The 16,800-nt window shown below is 40.5% G+C and overlaps 1 protein-coding gene and 1 long non-coding RNA gene across 5 annotated transcripts in view; one reads left to right on the top strand and one right to left on the bottom strand.

Annotated features, from left to right (window-relative positions):
* Positions 1–16,800, top strand: part of RAPH1 (Ras association (RalGDS/AF-6) and pleckstrin homology domains 1) — a 178,645-nt gene that overhangs the window by 56,020 nt on the left and 105,825 nt on the right. For all 4 annotated transcript variants that reach the window (XM_015868252.2, XM_015868251.2, XM_015868246.2 and 1 more), the window contains exon 3: positions 1,552–1,605. In XM_015868252.2, the coding sequence (XP_015723738.1) occupies positions 1,585–1,605 (21 nt within the window). In that variant the 5' untranslated portion in view covers positions 1,552–1,584. The remainder of the gene's footprint in view (positions 1–1,551; positions 1,606–16,800) is intronic.
* LOC116653668 lies at positions 9,445–13,827 on the bottom strand. Its single transcript, XR_004307929.1, has 2 exons — positions 13,639–13,827; positions 9,445–10,786 (listed from the first exon to the last, which is right to left on the bottom strand). It is a non-coding gene; the product is annotated as an uncharacterized LOC116653668 (long non-coding RNA).

Raw genomic sequence — 16,800 nt, 5'->3', positions numbered from 1 at the left:
ATCAAACTTTGAGCTCTTGAGTCTGCCTGTGCTTTAGCAGACAGGATCTGCATGCTGTCACAGCAATGGAAATCCAGACTATTATAATTTCAGTGGAGATAGAACTCTGAGAGTACTGAAGGAGCTAAAAATGCAATTGAGCTGTGATTGGGAAGCAGTTTTCCATCTAGTCACAAAACAGCTGACATTACAATCCAAAGTGAGAAAGATACTTGTAAAAGGGAGTCTGAACTGTGAGCTTGGGGTTTTTACTCATGTCTTATTTTCAGCTGGGCTGGAGTTGTTTGGTATGCTATGTTTTTAGTTTTGTGAGAAAAGATGTTAATTACACACCAATGATTATAGTTGCTGCTAAGCACTGCAATACAGAGCCAGTTTCCAAAGAAGGGCTCAAGGAGCTGGGAGGGAACAGAATTAGGACAACTGACTCAAACTGGCTGAAGGAATGTCACATACCACATGCAGAAGTAGCTTTGAAGGAGGTGAGAGTTCATCAGGCACTCTCCAGCTGCTCGGGGGCCTAGCTGGGCATTGATCAGAGAGAGATGAGCAATTGCTTGTGCATCACTTGTTATATGCATTCACACATAGATATATAGGCACAACTATTACCCTTTTCCTTTTCTCTATCTTAGTAAATAGTTTTATCTCAACTGACAAGTTGATTTTTTGTTTGTTTTTTTCTTCTCAATTCTCTCCCCCATCCCATTTGGAAGGAGGAGAATGAGCAAATGATGGTGTGGTGCTGAGCCACCTGTCAGGTTAAACCACAGCAACCCATCATAAAATGTAGATAAAATAACAAACTAGATATTTGACTGTAGCTTTTCTTCCTACTGTTAGAAAACCAAGCGCAGCTAGGAGCTATGATCTGAATTTTAGAGAAATGTAGGTGAGTTTATCAGAATCTTATCTGATTATATTTAAAACAGACTTAAGAAATCCCAAGTTAGAAGAGTAATTGCAACAGCATACTATTTTTTACTTATTCCTGAGGACTCTAGTCTAATAGGAGAACAGTAGGTACCTAAAATTCCCATTTAATTACTGCAGACTATAAACTTCTCTGTCACTGAGCTATTCCTGTAAGAAGACAATATTTAACAGCTGCCTCTCTTCCCCACCATGAATAATCGTTATCACAGATCTTGAGCAAGCAGTCTTCGTAGGCTTATTCTGATTGTGTGAATGTTGCCAGCTTCTAGAATAAATGCTTTCATTTGCACAACTGTGAGTCTTAAAACATACTCATCCTTCCAGTGCTGCTTTGAGTAATGATTTGTTGTGAATAGCTTGGTGAAGATGGAAGGTTGATACCTTAAATCTTCATTACAGGGAAAATGTGCTCTTATCTAGCTGCAGAAGTGAGTTGACAGAAAGCACTTAATAAACAGTCATCACATCTGACTACAGAGACAATGTATAATCTACATTATTCACTCCCTACTGTGACCTGTAAGCTAAACTTTGGAATAAAACAATCCTAGGAATCATGCAGCATTTATCATCTGAGGTTCTTCATAGTTACCTGTTGTTATTTTCACTTTACAGATGGGAAATGGAATCACAAAGAGGTGAAGAGACATGCCCAAGGACATACCTCAGGTTAGTGCCAGAACTGTGCTTCTCAGTGAGGAATCCAGTGCTCTTTAGCTTCCAAGGCTGAATCAGTTTTCTGATGACCTCCATTCTGTATTGTTTTTTCTCTTTTTCACTCACAAATTTTCACTGTGTTGTGAGTCATTTCCAGTTTTTTCATTATTCCAGAGATCTTCATACCATGAACACAAATCGATGCACTCTGTTAGAGGAGTTTAAAGTTGGTTTTCTGTGCTTTAAAATGTCTGATACATAAAAGCCTTTCAGGGGCAGACCGTACTATTATGTGTCATGAAAGAAGGGAGATTTCTTTTTCAGAAAGATGTGAAATTTTTGTTTCCTACCCTAGAGACAGCAGACCATAAATGTGTCACTAATTTAGGACAAAGAGCTACCATCAAACATGTATCATTTTGAAATACAGCTTGAGGGAATCCTTCCCTGTTTGGGGAATGAAACATTTCCTTGTCAGGATGATTATTTTTTAATGTCAATAGCTGGAAGCTGTTCATTAGTATTTGCTGGGGGGAAAAATTGAAAGGGGTAGGAGTTCACACATGTACATTCCTGACTCTTTTATTAAAGTTAAAAATCTCATCCAAGTATCAAAGTCATAACTTCTTCTGATTTTACCTATTACTGGCTTGGACTGTTCGAACAAGTCTAAAAGGAGCTGGATTAATGGGTAGAAAGGGAATGGCTCAAAGCTACATAATTAACTGCATCTATTACCTGCATGTAAGATGACGTGTCTGCTGCTCCATTAGGGGTCATATGTTTAGGTTGAAACACCTGAAATAAGGAACAGAGGTGAGTACATGTGCGTAAAGTTCACAGATAAAAGGTTTTCAGATTAAGGGTAGAAGTAAAATCATTTCTGTTCTACCAAATGACAGGCCATTTATGTTAACTGCCCTTCCTGGTTCTTGTTTCTGGACTTTCTGGGGTTTTGCTGAGAGGCTGTCATAGTAAGAAAGCCATACCTAGGGGTGTACCTATCTAATATGATCTGTATGGAATTGGCTGACTTGCCAACTGTGCCAGCATTTCATTTTGAGAGAACTGAATTACCAAAATTATTGCACCAAAAGCAGAATGAATAATCAGGAAACCAGAACTGTGGGGTGAAATAAGAAGGGAACAAAACTGGTTGTGTAGACACTTGAGTCACTTGGCAGATGTTATGCGTAGTAAGGGAATACTGTAGCTAGCACTTCAAGGGAATTGTCTGCACTACATTCATTTGCAGAGAACCATCTATATAGCCTATATTTACGGGTAAAACTTCAGGGATCAAAAACACTCCTCTGTGTTCAGCAGAATCAGGACAACACAGACTCTGCTCAGAACATCATTTTTCAAGGCTCCCAACAAGATAACAAGATAAATTTCTAAAAGCTTTGACTCTTTCACTTCCTGTTTGCTGTATTACATCTTTCACCAAAATATTTTATAAAGACAGCAGTAGTGCTGTCAGCATATTACATGTATGGTAAAGCACCATCCATTTACAGTTCTTCCCATTTACACAAGTGTGGAAGGAAGCATTACTCATATTTATGAACAATTGAAACCGGAATAGAGCACTCCGTACAGTGAGAGCCCCTTTATGGAAGCATTGCGGGGTCTGCCTGGCAACCTCGCTTGTACAGTGGAATATATTCTTTGGAGTTACTTCATTCTGAATAGCCCTCACAGGAAATAATTGTTTTGGTAGATGCTAATACATTCTAACTTGTAGGGCAGGCATTTCCAAATTACTCCTTTCCCTGAGGACAGTGACTTCTCTACACCTAGACAAACCTAGCTTATGTCCAGATTCAACAACTTGCTGCCTGAAAAGTGCCCTATTCTTAGACTGTAGTGTTGCCAACACCAGCCCACAGAAATGTTTTCTGCCAAAACATTATGAGAAACAGGCTTTTCATTGTGTTTCTGCAGCATCAAAAGAAGTACTGAGTCATAGCACACTGGAAATATTTGTTCTGGGCTGCATGCAAAAATACTCTAAATATATTAGAAAGAGTATTAAATATTTCCACAGAGAAGCTAGGGAATGAAAATTCCTGATTTTTAACTGTGAAAAGAACTTAAAGCGGGAGAAAGCATCTGCTAACTCATTTGGGTACACATGAGAATCATGACAAGTACTTATATTTTACAATAGATTTCTCTTAGAAAAGAAATCCTGCTTCTGTTCAACATCTCAGCTTTGCTTTTAACTGTTCCTTTGAGTAAGGATTTAAAAATAACCATTTTGCTCTTTACAGATATCTAGAAGTTCAAAAGTTTAAAGGGATTTAAAGAGGAGAAAAAAATCAAATGGCGGTTTAAAAATCACATCCAAACAGGAACAAACCTCCATGCTTTATTTCAGAAACACCTAACCTGTCTAATGGTACAAGTGATATGTCTATAGAGAGCCACCTGTGCTGGATGTTTAGGTTTCTCCCCTGCCATATGAAAAGCCATGGAGCTACAAGTGTTGATACTTCAGGTGAGGCACACGAAGGCATAAGCTTATCCCTCATTACACGAACAGATGGGCACATTGCACTGCACATTAATGTGGTAGGCCTGCAGAATCACTGCTAAGGGACTCGTGGGGAAGAGAAAGCAGATCACAGATCAAGGATGTAGTTTTGACATGCTAAATCTAGCCATAAATCAGAGATTATCTTAAAACTAAACTCTGTGCTAGAACTAAATAGGGAACATTTCTGTGAGCCAGTGAGCAATTATTAGATTCAGAAGGACATGTATCCAGGCTTCCACTTCACACTGTTGCTATCTCATCTATGGGTGGGCTCCTTTGTGACAAAACCACAATAATCCCAACTTTTCTTATGGACACAGTTGTGACCTTGTAGGGGTCCTGCTACACAGCACGTATTGCAGCTGTCTGAATAACTCTTCAGATGATATTAAAATAAACTAAACTTCTAATATCTCACTAAGTTTGATGGTTATTAAAAGCAATATCAGAACTCTGGTGTTGCTGATTTCACAGTTTATAAAAACTGAAATACATTTCTGTAGTCAAAATCTATTAAGATTTTATGATGAAACTGGAATTCATGATTAAATTTTTCAGCTGTGGTAAAGCTGAAAGTTGTGAATAAATTTCTGAGCTTTTATTCCTCAGATACACAATGTTTTCCCAGATACATAAAGCATTAATTTTTTCTCAGCTTCAGCAGATTATTGTTGATGACTCCATCAGCCCTATTTCTCTCTCTTAAGATAGTATTGCATATACTTTTTCTTAAGAAATAGCCTCACGGGTCTCCCAAACATCTATGTGATGTATCAAAAGGCAATCATGAATTACAGTCTCCTCTAGGAACTGGATGCAATTTTGTAAATGTTTTTAGAAAACAAAGTATTCTATATAATATTTTGCCTGTTCAGTCAAATTTCCACAATAAGTTGCATGTGAGTTTTGTTTTATATATGATGTCCAAACATGGGAGGTCTTCACAGAGCAGCTCTGTAAGAAAAGAGACAAATCAGTAAGCAGTAGAGCTGGTGGAATTAGAAGGATGTGATTCGTGACTGTTCTCATGAATAGATCTCTCTCCTGGGTTCCAGGGGTCATATTTATTTAAGTTGTTAGTTTATCAGTATATTTGTGAGTCCTAAACATTTTGTAAACAAATTAAAACAGAGAGTAGTATTAATCTGGAAGCTCTTCCTATAGGGGCATTGCTATCTGTTCAGTAACTGATATGCTTTCATCATTATTCCTCTGTTTTGAAAGTTCGGTTTCGCTGCCAGAAATGATGACATGTGAATTGGGCAACCAGCCACATACCCTCGGGTGGAAATAATAAACGGGGTATTTTCAAAGACATTCATCTGCAAACAACTCATCAATTGAAATGCATGTGTATAATCTGTTTGGTGACTGTTTGCAATTAGTTCTACAAACATTTAACTCAAACTTATGGTCAGACCAAGTCACAAATAGGAAGAAGGGGCTGAATTTAACGGATCACTTATTGTCGTAAACAATCCAGCTCTGGGTGTGGGAAAACTGCAGGGCAATAATGAAGCTAGTAGGAATAGACTCCTCTTTTTGTCAATGCCTGGAGAGGATTAACAGTGCGGAGGAGGTAAATGTATAAAGGAGCTAAGTATCTTTGCTTATATCAGGGAAACTATTTGAAATAAACCCTTGCAGTGATGGGAATGAATGTTTAGCTCTTTAGTTGACCTCTGTCAGAGGAAAAAGGCAAACCTCCTTTCCAGTCCTTCCACTTGGCTGTTTTATAGGAAGTATGAACTGACATCACTTTAACATTTCAGCGTCTGCTCTTGACTCTTCCTTTCATTGCTGTGGATAAGTTATACTACTTTCTTTCATTAGTTTTTAAAAAGTGTTCTACTTGAACTAATAGCAGAGGTTCTGGAGCCAATACTAGTTCTGGACAGGCAGAAGGATACAGTGGTATCAAGAGCAAAAGACAGTGCAGGAGTACTTCAGTTCTTGCTGTAACCTGGCTGTAAACAGCATCAGGAAGTGCAAATAGCATATACCAAATACAAGTATGGCATGAGTGAGCAGCCTAAGGCTGTCATCAGCTCAAGAGATAAAGCATTGGTTTAAGACACTAGGATAGGTTTCAAAGCAGAAGGAGTAGCAATCATGGGCTAAGCAGCTGGGAAAGAACAAACCATGCAGGGTTTTGGTGCTGTAGCCAGGTATCTGTGAGTTCCAGAAAAGCCAGCTCTTACTCATCCCCTCCCATCAGATCCAGCCTCTGTTACTGCACACAGCAAGGGAACCTCTTCAGTCTGAGCTCACTGCACCTTAGTCAGGGCTGCAGAGTTTTCCTTTGTCCACCCTTTTAGCTACAGTGGGGACAGTGTCTTCCAAAATCCGTTTCAATCTGTCACCCCATGAAGTTCACCTCATACATACTTCCTGGACTAAAACTTCATATCCTGTTTGTCTGGATATGAATATATTCCTATACAAAATGTTGCATGACACTTCCCAGTTTTGAAAAGGGTCACCATTTGGACAGATTTTGGTCTGGGTGAAATCCTGGCCTCAGCAAAATCAATGGATGTTTTGCCATGAAGCACACTGGGCCAGGATTTCATGCCAGTTTGTTATTTGGCCCATTGAACTGCATTAAGCTGGCAAGCCTGGACTGAGAGGGCCATGTGAGAGGACTGCCTGCTGGTATTTTGACTTCTGCTATGTGCTATGCTGGTCAGAAATGTTAAGATTTTTTGTTGTTTTTTAATTGGCTCTTTTTGGATTTTTTGTTTTGTCTTTTCTGATTTTGCCTTTTTAAAAAATTTTTAAACTTTCTAGCTAATTCTCTACCTATCTAATCCTGCTTCTAGTCCTACACAGAAAGCAAAAGAATAGATGTACATGTTCTAAAGTTATTATACAGCTGCAACATCTACCCTTCTGTCTACACTCCCTGAACTTCACAGGTACTTAGGTTTAGTATGAAACGTGTAAGCTACAGGCTGTGGTATGCTTATGTGGTTACATCACATTTTAGGAAGTGATGCTTGAAGGATGTAGATTAGATTGTTGATTTGTTATTTCACTTGTGGTTGTTCCATCAGCATCACTATTTTTCAATGTGCTACGTTTGGTTCCTAAAGCCAGTGAGGCGTAGTGCCTTGTGCGTTCTCTCACCACAGAGTCGGATGAACAAGTCTTCTCTAGTTTGTCATCTTTATTTTCAAAGCCATCTGTACTATCACATAGAAGATGTATTCAAATGGAATACAGTTTCAGAAATATGTAGTTGTGCTGCACAGTGGGCAGTCAGCATTTGTGATTTATACTTGGGAAAATGAACCTTAATGGGTGAAGCTAAAAACCCATGGAGACAGGTGTATCTATCCCAGAAAGTCTGAATGTGTCTGGATCTGACATAATCAGTCCTCTCCAAAGCATTTGTGATAACATGAGACAATATTCTTCTAATGGGGACTAGAAATGCAAGAGACTCGAGCAGATGTTGCCAATTTTTGAAATCTTTCACAAGGCAGTCAGTGCACCTTGCATCAGATACCATGCACAGATAAGACTGCTTGAGAGGCACTCACACTCTAATGCAGTATAGCGGAAAATGTCTCTCCTGTAATGCTGAAGAAACAGGAGGCCTAGGGCTCTTCTTGTTGTGCAGTGAGAGTGCTGGTCTTGTGATTAACACCATAAAAACCCAGTGGATGTCCAATTTTCAGAGGAACTAACTGCTTCCAGCTTCCACGGACTTCCTCTGGAAATATAATGTCCAGCATTATTGGGTGTGAATATCTCTTGTTCCCTGCTTTTCTCTCTTCTTCTGATCACAGAGTGATCTCTTGGTTTTAGGATATGTAAAAAACAAGCTCACGATTACTCCTTGGAGATGAGCTGGATAAGGAGAGAGAAGGGGGCAGAAAGGGCATTTTTTTTCTAATAGCTGGGCTTGATAAATGATTGCCCAGATGAATTACCTGACGTGATACCAGAACCATTTGTGCTTGCCTTGAGGAGAAGAGTGAGATGCCAAAGAAGGAAAGAGGACAAATACACTTTTCTTTTTAAAAGGGAGAAAGAAGAGGCAGAGAGGTCAGCTGAATTTCAGTTCCTGCAAAATACTGGAAAAACTACTCAAGTCATTATTCATAACTAGAGAAAAACAACATGGCTTTTTGAAGAACAGATCATGTCAAACCACCTGATTTCATCATTTGATGAGGTAATCCTTACCACGCTGACAAGAAGAAGTAGTATATGCTGGATATCTTGATTTTCATAGGGTTTTTGTCAGAGTTTTATGTAAGCAAGGAAGAGAAAAACAGCCAGATGAAACTACTAAAATGTGGTTATCAAACTGATTGGAAACCATGCTCAGTAGTTACAGGCAGTTTGCTGTCAAAACAGAAAGATAAGCTGAGCTCCCAGGAGCCTGATCTAGCCTGGCTCTCTTCATTACTTACGTGAATAGTAATGAATGGAGCCTGCTTTTTAAATCTCCACACAGCCCCGAGTGGGAGGGACTGCAGGCATGTTGAAAGATAGGGTTATGATTGTAAAAATTCTGAACAATGATAGAGCTGACCTTACACAAAAAACATGAAGGAAATGGTTCAGTACTCATGTACTAACTGCAGCACAGTTGTGCAGTCTGGGTGACTTGGCTGAAAGTTTTCTAACATCCTTATGCTTGGTTCAGCATCAGCAGCTCCTTAGAGAGTTTAGAGGGAGCTTCTCCCTTAGAGAAGGGGCAATCAAGTAGAGAGCAGAGGTTGTGGAACACAGCATACTGCTGCAGAGGGGAAGGAAATCACATGTCCTCCATGTCTGTGCTAAGCAAGGCACGTGGTAGTGGGACTGCATGGCAACAAGTGAGACTTTGGCACTAGGAAAAGTGTTCAAAAAGCAAGAGTACAAGAGCAGGACAGCAAATTGACCACAGGCTCCCAGCTCCATTGCTGCAGGCTTGAAAGAGCTCATTAGACACCTACCTAGAGCTGTTTAGGTGTTACACAAATTCTGTTAGGATTAAGTTGCCTTTTCACCCTTTTCTACGGCCGGTGGAAAGTGTGTAAGACATCACAATGTATTGTAAGGCTTTGTGAATCTTCCGTAGGTGAGTCTCAGTGCCTTACTGTAAGAAGACAAGTGTGGGGTGAATATTTGCGCACAGCATCCTGCTGCCTGTGGAAAAAATGATCTGGTTTTCTTTGAAATGCTTCATGTAGAAATATGCTCCTTCACTGCCTGGTAAAAATGACATGTTACATATCAGAGGCAGCTTTGAGCATTGTAACCCTTGCCCACTGGCCTGTAAAACCCATGAAAATTTTTACTAAGGACTGCTCTCAGTTTTGGAACTTTTTATTCAAGATAATCTATTCAGCAAAGGAAAGCCTGCTAAAATATGATGGTGGCCCTCCAAAGAAATTTCAACACCAAATAATGCATCAATGTTCTCAGGAGTTACTGCGATATTTAAGAAGATATTACACATTTATTATAAATGAAATGACAGGGGGAAGACATAAAAAATGCAAGCTTACTACACAGACGTGAGCTGTTCACAAACACTCAGGATCATGCATCTGGAAGTTTCTTTTATGGGAAAAAAGCTTTATTTGAAGATTTCCAGGACTCCTGGGTTTCAGCTCCATAAAATCCAACAAAACAGCTGTTGTTGTGGTGTCTTGGGTTATTCCTACTTGAAGCCTCAGCTGAGACTGGAGTGGAATGGTTGCACAATAGAGCACGAATGAGAGCACACAGATGCGAGGCATCCGACAGCACATTCATGTTGTTCTGCTGCAGTGGGCTGCATCACCCAGGAGAGCAGGCTGGCTGGTGGCCCCATGGCCACTACGGTCACCAGGTGTCCCTTCCAAATAGCTCTTCTCCTTGGAAAGGGAGGCATTCTGTGGAGCAATTTATGTCTTCTTATATGGGTGTTTAGTCAGAAGAAAAAAAATTGCTCATCCCAAGTGAAGAGGCTTACTTAAACTCTCACATAACCCATGTCAGGAAGCTTTAGTAACAGAGGTAAGAATAGCCTTGGGAAAGTCAGATAACTCCAGCTATTTGTGATGTAATATTCTAGCAGAGTTTGTGCAGCTTCTTTCTGCCCCCAGTGGTCTTCTAAATGAACTCCTAGATTTTGCCTAGACTGCAGATTGTTACTGTTTTCAAATTGCAGCTCCCTGTTTTCTGCTCACTTGTAGCTCTCTGCCCTGTATAGATTCTCTGCATGAGAAACTTCTCTCAGCCACTCTCTCACATCTCTCTTTCTCTGGGTGTAGGCATTACATGCTTCACACTCTTTCCTTTAGACTCAGCACAAGCCCTTAGAAAAGCGGTGAGTCTCAAGCAATTTCTGTGGTTTCTTTTGCAAAGGACAGCCTGTCCCCAAGTCCAGCCAGATCCCCGCAGATGTTTATTCAAACTGCCAAACTTTCAGAGGTTTGCCCATTTAATTTCTAGTTAGCAAGCTGAAGTAGTTTGCAGAACACCATGGTAACAGTAGAAAACACTGCTGTGTCATTTTATGGTAAGGAGAAGACTGAGAAGATGAGCTTGAACATCTCAGTCGCCTTCTCCCCTCTGTCTTCTTCCATTTCTCATGACCCTTCAGGCGGTGATTTTCCTGTGTCAGTTTCTAGCCAGCCCAAAGGAACACAGCCTGTGCCACGTCACCTAGGCATGATTGCAACACAACAAATAGCACACAACAGGTAATCATACGTAGCGGACAAATTTTAGCTGTTCTGCAACTTCTGGAAGCAGTAAGTAAATAATACTGTCTACTGGCAATACTGAGGGAGTTTTTTTCTGAATGACTAACACAATGAAAGTAACTGTTAAATCTGCAAAGCATAAATTAAACATTGTTCACTGGCTTTTACCTAAAAAATTAATCAATCTGATGTCTTTAAAATGAATGTGATTGTGTAACTAAAGGTCAGAATAAAAATCCCACAGGAAGCAATCCCTGCAGTAACTCTCTTTTTGGTACAGTATCAAACAACAGAAATAACTTTAGCTGGAGAATTAATTCTTGTCAGAGCTCTGCTGTGTTCCATGAACTACTCAGTTCTCCTCTGCCAGGTTCAGTGGGGATCTTCAAGGTGCTATTTTTACCAGTTTTGAATCAGATACAAGGTGACCTTTTCTTGCTACTTGATGCTGCCTCTGAGTACACTGATGTGTCACACTCCAGCACCATCACTCTCTTAGTGCAAGTGCAGACCCATGCAACAAGAGATTCCTGCCAGGTTTTCAGCACCCTAGTGATCTGAGTCACAGCTTCTCAACAGCAAAGAACATTTCCTCTCATGATGTGAACATAGACCATTCTCTGAATGCTTTTAGTCTCCTTATTTTCAGTTCAGGTTTGTGAAATTCTAGTCTGTTTTAGAACCACTTAACCTGTAAGACAGAGACAAATGCATGCTGTTTAGAAAAGCTTTCCTATCCTGTATTTTCTCTGATTCATAACAGATAATGCAGGACAAGAGGCTTGTTTTGGGTTTGCAATGAGTTTTGTATAAAGATCAAACTCCACGTTTATTTTATCTAAGCAGATTATTTTTTGTGCAAATTACAAATTGCCTCTATCAGTTTTTAGACACTAGCTTACAGGTTTGCCTGCTTGTAGAACTATAGTATGCATCAAGCTTGATGATACAAATGGTGCTGAGCAGCAAAAGGGCACCATTTGCTATCTCACTGCTCATAGAATAAGCCCAGTTCACATCTTATATCAGTTGCAATGCAGATTCAAGCTACAGAAGCTTTGGAAAAAGTCCTAAATTTCATATGTCAGTGATGCCTGAGCCTCATTTTTTGGATGCTAACTGGATGTATATGACTATGCATTTTTTCCTTCAATATAAATTATACACAACAGCCAGTTTGCTCAGCACAGTTAAATACTGACTTGAAAATGAGCCTAACCCAGCCACCAGCAAATCCTCAGGCACTGTGTTCCTATCCAACTGGAAAACCCCAGTGAAGTAACATAAACTCAGTAATAATAACAAGTAATGACCATGGCTTAATGAAAGGTGGCAATTCTGCTCTGGGGAGAAGACTAATAGACAATAAGCGACCGGATGTGGCTATTCCAGTAGCTTGTTCTTATACTGATTGTCTTCTCTTCATGTTTTCATGTTTTTTGGTCCGTGTTTTGTCACAAATTTGTCCATACAAAAACAGGAACTGCTGTGGTCTGGGGAAGAAGGCTGGCATCCAGTTCTGCTCAGACTGCAGTCTCACGCCAGCACACAGAGCTCTCCTTTAATTTGGAATGAGGCAAAACCCATGTCTGCTTTTAGTCCTGTCTGAGGAGCAGTTCTTCCAGGTCCAAGGATCTGTGCAAAAATTACCTTCTTTCTTTATATCTCAAGAGCTGGAGCAATGCCTACTGAGCATCATTGTCTTGTTTAATTTGGTATTTCAATTAGTGAATACCATAGACTGCTCACTACGGGAGCCAGGCAGTTAAAAGGAATCTATTATGTGTTTTTAAAAGCACCACTGTAAAGCAGTGAGGCTAGAAATCAAGACTCAGAACACACACATTCAGACAAACAGGCCTTAAAAACTAGAGCTAGAGTACAAAACCAAAATGGTAAGAAATAAAAATAAAACAAGAGGTCTCTCTTTTTTTATCTCCTTTTAATTTGCCATTATAACCCCTCAGTGTTTTTTCTCTCTTTGGATTTGATACTAAGGCCATGCTAACATTACTGGAGATGTATCTGGGTATTGAGACTTAAAGAATCCTCATGAAAGAGCACACACCCATCTGTGGAGAGCCCCACATCAGGCCAAAAGGAAATAGGGAGTGTTACACAAACCTGCCCAGTAATCAAACATTGGAAAACTAGGCTGGATTTTTCAAAACTTCGTTATGAAAGAAAGTGAACTTGTGTAAGATTGCCTTCTTCCTGTGATGCTATAAGTTGGGAAATGGAGCACAGATTTGAAAACAGATTTTAGGCATTAAGTGAATAGACAAGGAACTTTTCATTTTTGAAAAGTCTCTTGAGGGCGGCTTTTCCTATTTAACACTGAATAATGACACTCCAAAAATAGTGACCTTTGCTCCACTCAAAGACAGTAATAAACAGTAGTCATTCCAGACTTGCTTGGTGTTTCTTTCTGCAATAATTTAACATTTTTTAAAACCCTGTAAAAGCTTTTACTACAGATAAAAAAAATCATCCTTAGCTACTGCATTCCTTGTAGCCTCGCCTTTATCAGACAGTAAAGCACTCGTGCTTGTTTGTTTATTTTTCTTGTAAAGATCTTATTGATTGAAGTAAGAAAGATCCTGGTCAGCAAACACGCACTAACAGCATCCTCCCCCTATTCCATGTTCTGAAATTCTTTCCCAGCTGGGAACAAGAATGAACTCAGAGCCCCATTCCAGCATGAGCAAGGAGGAAAACAAATTTGCTATTTATACTTTGCTATAACTATGTAATGCCCCAAGTAATTATCTCTTCCTGTGTATGCGTATGCTATTTTAGGTATATACTTACAAATCTAAGACTAGCATCGATCAGATGTTTGACTTGATGCTGCTTGGCTTTCAACTTCTTGACTGTTTAGGGGAAGAAGGATGAGTTGTGGTTGAAGTACAAGTCTAGGAGTCAAGAGGTCTGGATTCTATTTCTGTGCTGTGCCACAGACTTCCTGTACGCCCTCGAACAACTCACGTGACCTCTTTGCATTTGTATACCCCTTCTACTAAATGAAGAATAATCACTGCTTCATGCACACCACTGCTGTGAGACTTAATTCATGCTTCTCTGAAAGAGTCTCAGGTTCCTCAGAAGTAAAGAACTTCAGAAATAAAGCCTCATCTCAATTTTAATATTGTCTGAGCCATCCAGCTTAAATGTAACTTCACCCAAAGGGGCTGGTATTTATAAATGTCATCTTTCTAATAAGAAATCTGTTCTCTTTTATTTTGTTCCCTATGCCTTCCCCACTTCTTCTTCTTCCTTCTCCTCCAGCAAGCTGCCACACTGTTAAAATACCTTACCAACCCTGGGATACCCAGCTTGTTGCTGGTCTGGCTGCGGGGTTTAATTTATCCAGAGATGCAAATGCACTTTATGCAGCAGTGTTCTTCTCTTTGCCTTTAAGCAGCCAGATGGATCTGCAGAAAGAATAGAGCATATCTGTATTTGATTTAAACAGGCACTAAGAATAAGTTGGGCATTTCAAGGAGAGGACCAGTTCTTCATTTCATTTAAAACAAAGGGATTCCCAGACTGACATTTCTGAGGACCTGGGGATTTTTAGTAATCTCTTGAGGGTTTCTGGGGATGCAGAGCTGAGATGGTATGCTGATTGCTGTTAGATGCTAGTGTTTCAGCTAATGAATGATTACCAGGTGTTCCAACACTGCATCAGCATTGTACTAAAATTGCAGTGTTTGCTGTGTGGATGAGAAGAGAATGTTGTGTGGGAGCTGGATATGTTTTCTAGGCTGATTAACTAACCTAAAGTAGTTATTTTACACATAACTGTTTAATTAGTGCCATCTTTGTGCTAAGCCAACTCAGGCAAAGTGTGACCCTGCCCAGAAACTCCTTCAGTTTTAAGGCTAGGCAAAGACTGCAGAGACTCATGTGAGCTGTAAAATTCAGAGCTGACCCTGAGCACAGTAGCCTGTGTGGGCTGCACATCCCAAGGACAATTCTGCCATCCTCACTGATCTGCCTAGTCTAATCTCGGTGAGGTCGAGGCTGGTGGTGAAGGGGATGATCTCCCTGGGCTCTGCTCAGCCCCCAGGGCAAGGGTAGCATGGAATATGTGTGAGGGAGGCCTTTGTACCAGAGCACCATGCATGTTACTTACTCTGGACTACCTGTGCAGCCCACAGCACACATAACAGCTAAGAATATGCTGAAGTAGTCAGTTTCATCACTGCTTGTTCCCCTAAAGCACTAGTACATGGCCCAGAAAGTGGATCCTGAGTTTAATCTGCATGTTCACAAAGGTCAGTGCTTTAAGAAGCCAGACAGTTTCCTGAGCTGACTTTTGAGATTTGCAGCAGTCTTCTGTAAAACAACAGAGTGCATGCTGAAGCACGGAGTGTATTCTGGGAGAGTAGCATTACTGTAAATGCTTTGTGAAAGAGAGATTGTCAGGCAGAGTGTGCAGAAAGAAGAGGCTGAACTTTGCAGTGAGGAAAGGCAAGTTGCTACCAGGTGATGCCCAGCTGAACAGAGGTCACTGTTTGAATGACCTGGAGTTCTCACCTGGAACGAAAAAGGGAAAGCAAGGTTGGAAAGCACAGTTCAGGGCACTGAACACAAGGAGAAGAGGCTAGAGCTGAATGCAGAAGGGAAAGGGAGCCAAGATTAAGAGAAGACACAAGCTCACTAGGGGATGCCAAGCTGTGACAAGGTCAGGATCCTGTGATCCCCTGCATCAGTGACAAGGATCTGTGGTTTTCATAGGGTAAGCTAGTAACCAAGAGAGGAACCTTTACTGAGTGCTATCTCCTCCTTGTCTCTGTTAATTAACAACCAGAGAAGTGAGGCACTTGTGTGATGCCTGAGGTGGAACTGGTTGTCAGAGCTGCCACCCCCAACTGCAGGACTTCTTTATCAGGCCCTTCAGGAAGCTGCATTAACCAGTGGGGGATTTATTGTAAGGCCAAATGGATAAATTCATGGTATTTGGCCTGTCATAAATTGTCTCACACTAAACCTTTTCAGTTCCCAGTCGGTCCTCTCCTGAGGGTTAAAACATGGAGATCACAAAATGACAGACTCAGGAGAGCCTGGGAAAGCAGCGATACTGCAAAAACTATGTACCCCTCCTACATCATCAGAGCATTCTCTTCGTTACCATAAATTGGCTCCAGGAACACTTGATTAACTACAAGCTCTGCAACATTTTAAAGATCTCTTTAGGCCATTTCCTGCCTTCCCCGTGCTCCCTGACTTGGGCAGATATCCCAGTGAAGGTCCATGGGAGTTTTGCTTGAGATATCTGTTCTGATTTCCATTTGTATTTGCTTATTTTCATGTATTGTTTTTCTTCATGTCATTCTTCCTTTGCTGCTTAGTGCAAAGTGAGGAGGGGAAATGAGTAGGTGATACAAAAGGGAACAGCAGGGGCCAGGAATAATGGGAAAAACTGGAAACCTGATCAAAATTTATTTCCCAGTGCCTCCCAGCAATGCTGGACACAGCTGTGGCTGTGCTATAACTTGAGTTCAGCTGTCCAATTTTCATCTCACGAAACACATCCCTTTTGCTTGAAGATGTAATTAGCAGTTCAAAGCTAACTTCATTAAATCCAAATGGAAACGGTAATCTTCAGATTGCCTTTGGCAGCTGCCTCTTGTATTATTCCAGGTCTGAGAAGGGTTGATATTAAAACAGCACTTGTTAGGAATTAGATATTTGTAGGTCTGAGCTACCTCCTTATTTTATCCTCAGGAGGTACATCTGCCTTTGCGCATCACCTGCTGACTGCATCAGCTCAGTAAGTTAAGTAGTCACACAAAAAGGAACAGCAGACAAAATGGAAGTAAAAGTCTTGCCTCTTGATGGTTTGAACTGCCCAGAGAAATCCACTTTCCTCATCATAAAAAAGCATCGTACCATTTCAGACTCAGGAAGCAGGTAAAAGTTGCAGATGTAGCTATGCTTATTTCTTATTCTCTGATGAGCTGATTT

This window comes from Coturnix japonica, chromosome 7, assembly GCF_001577835.2.
Source record: "Coturnix japonica isolate 7356 chromosome 7, Coturnix japonica 2.1, whole genome shotgun sequence".
Taxonomy (NCBI): Eukaryota; Metazoa; Chordata; class Aves; order Galliformes; family Phasianidae; genus Coturnix; species Coturnix japonica.
Note: the sequence above shows the minus strand (reverse complement) of the source record. Positions and strands in the feature narration are given on the sequence as shown.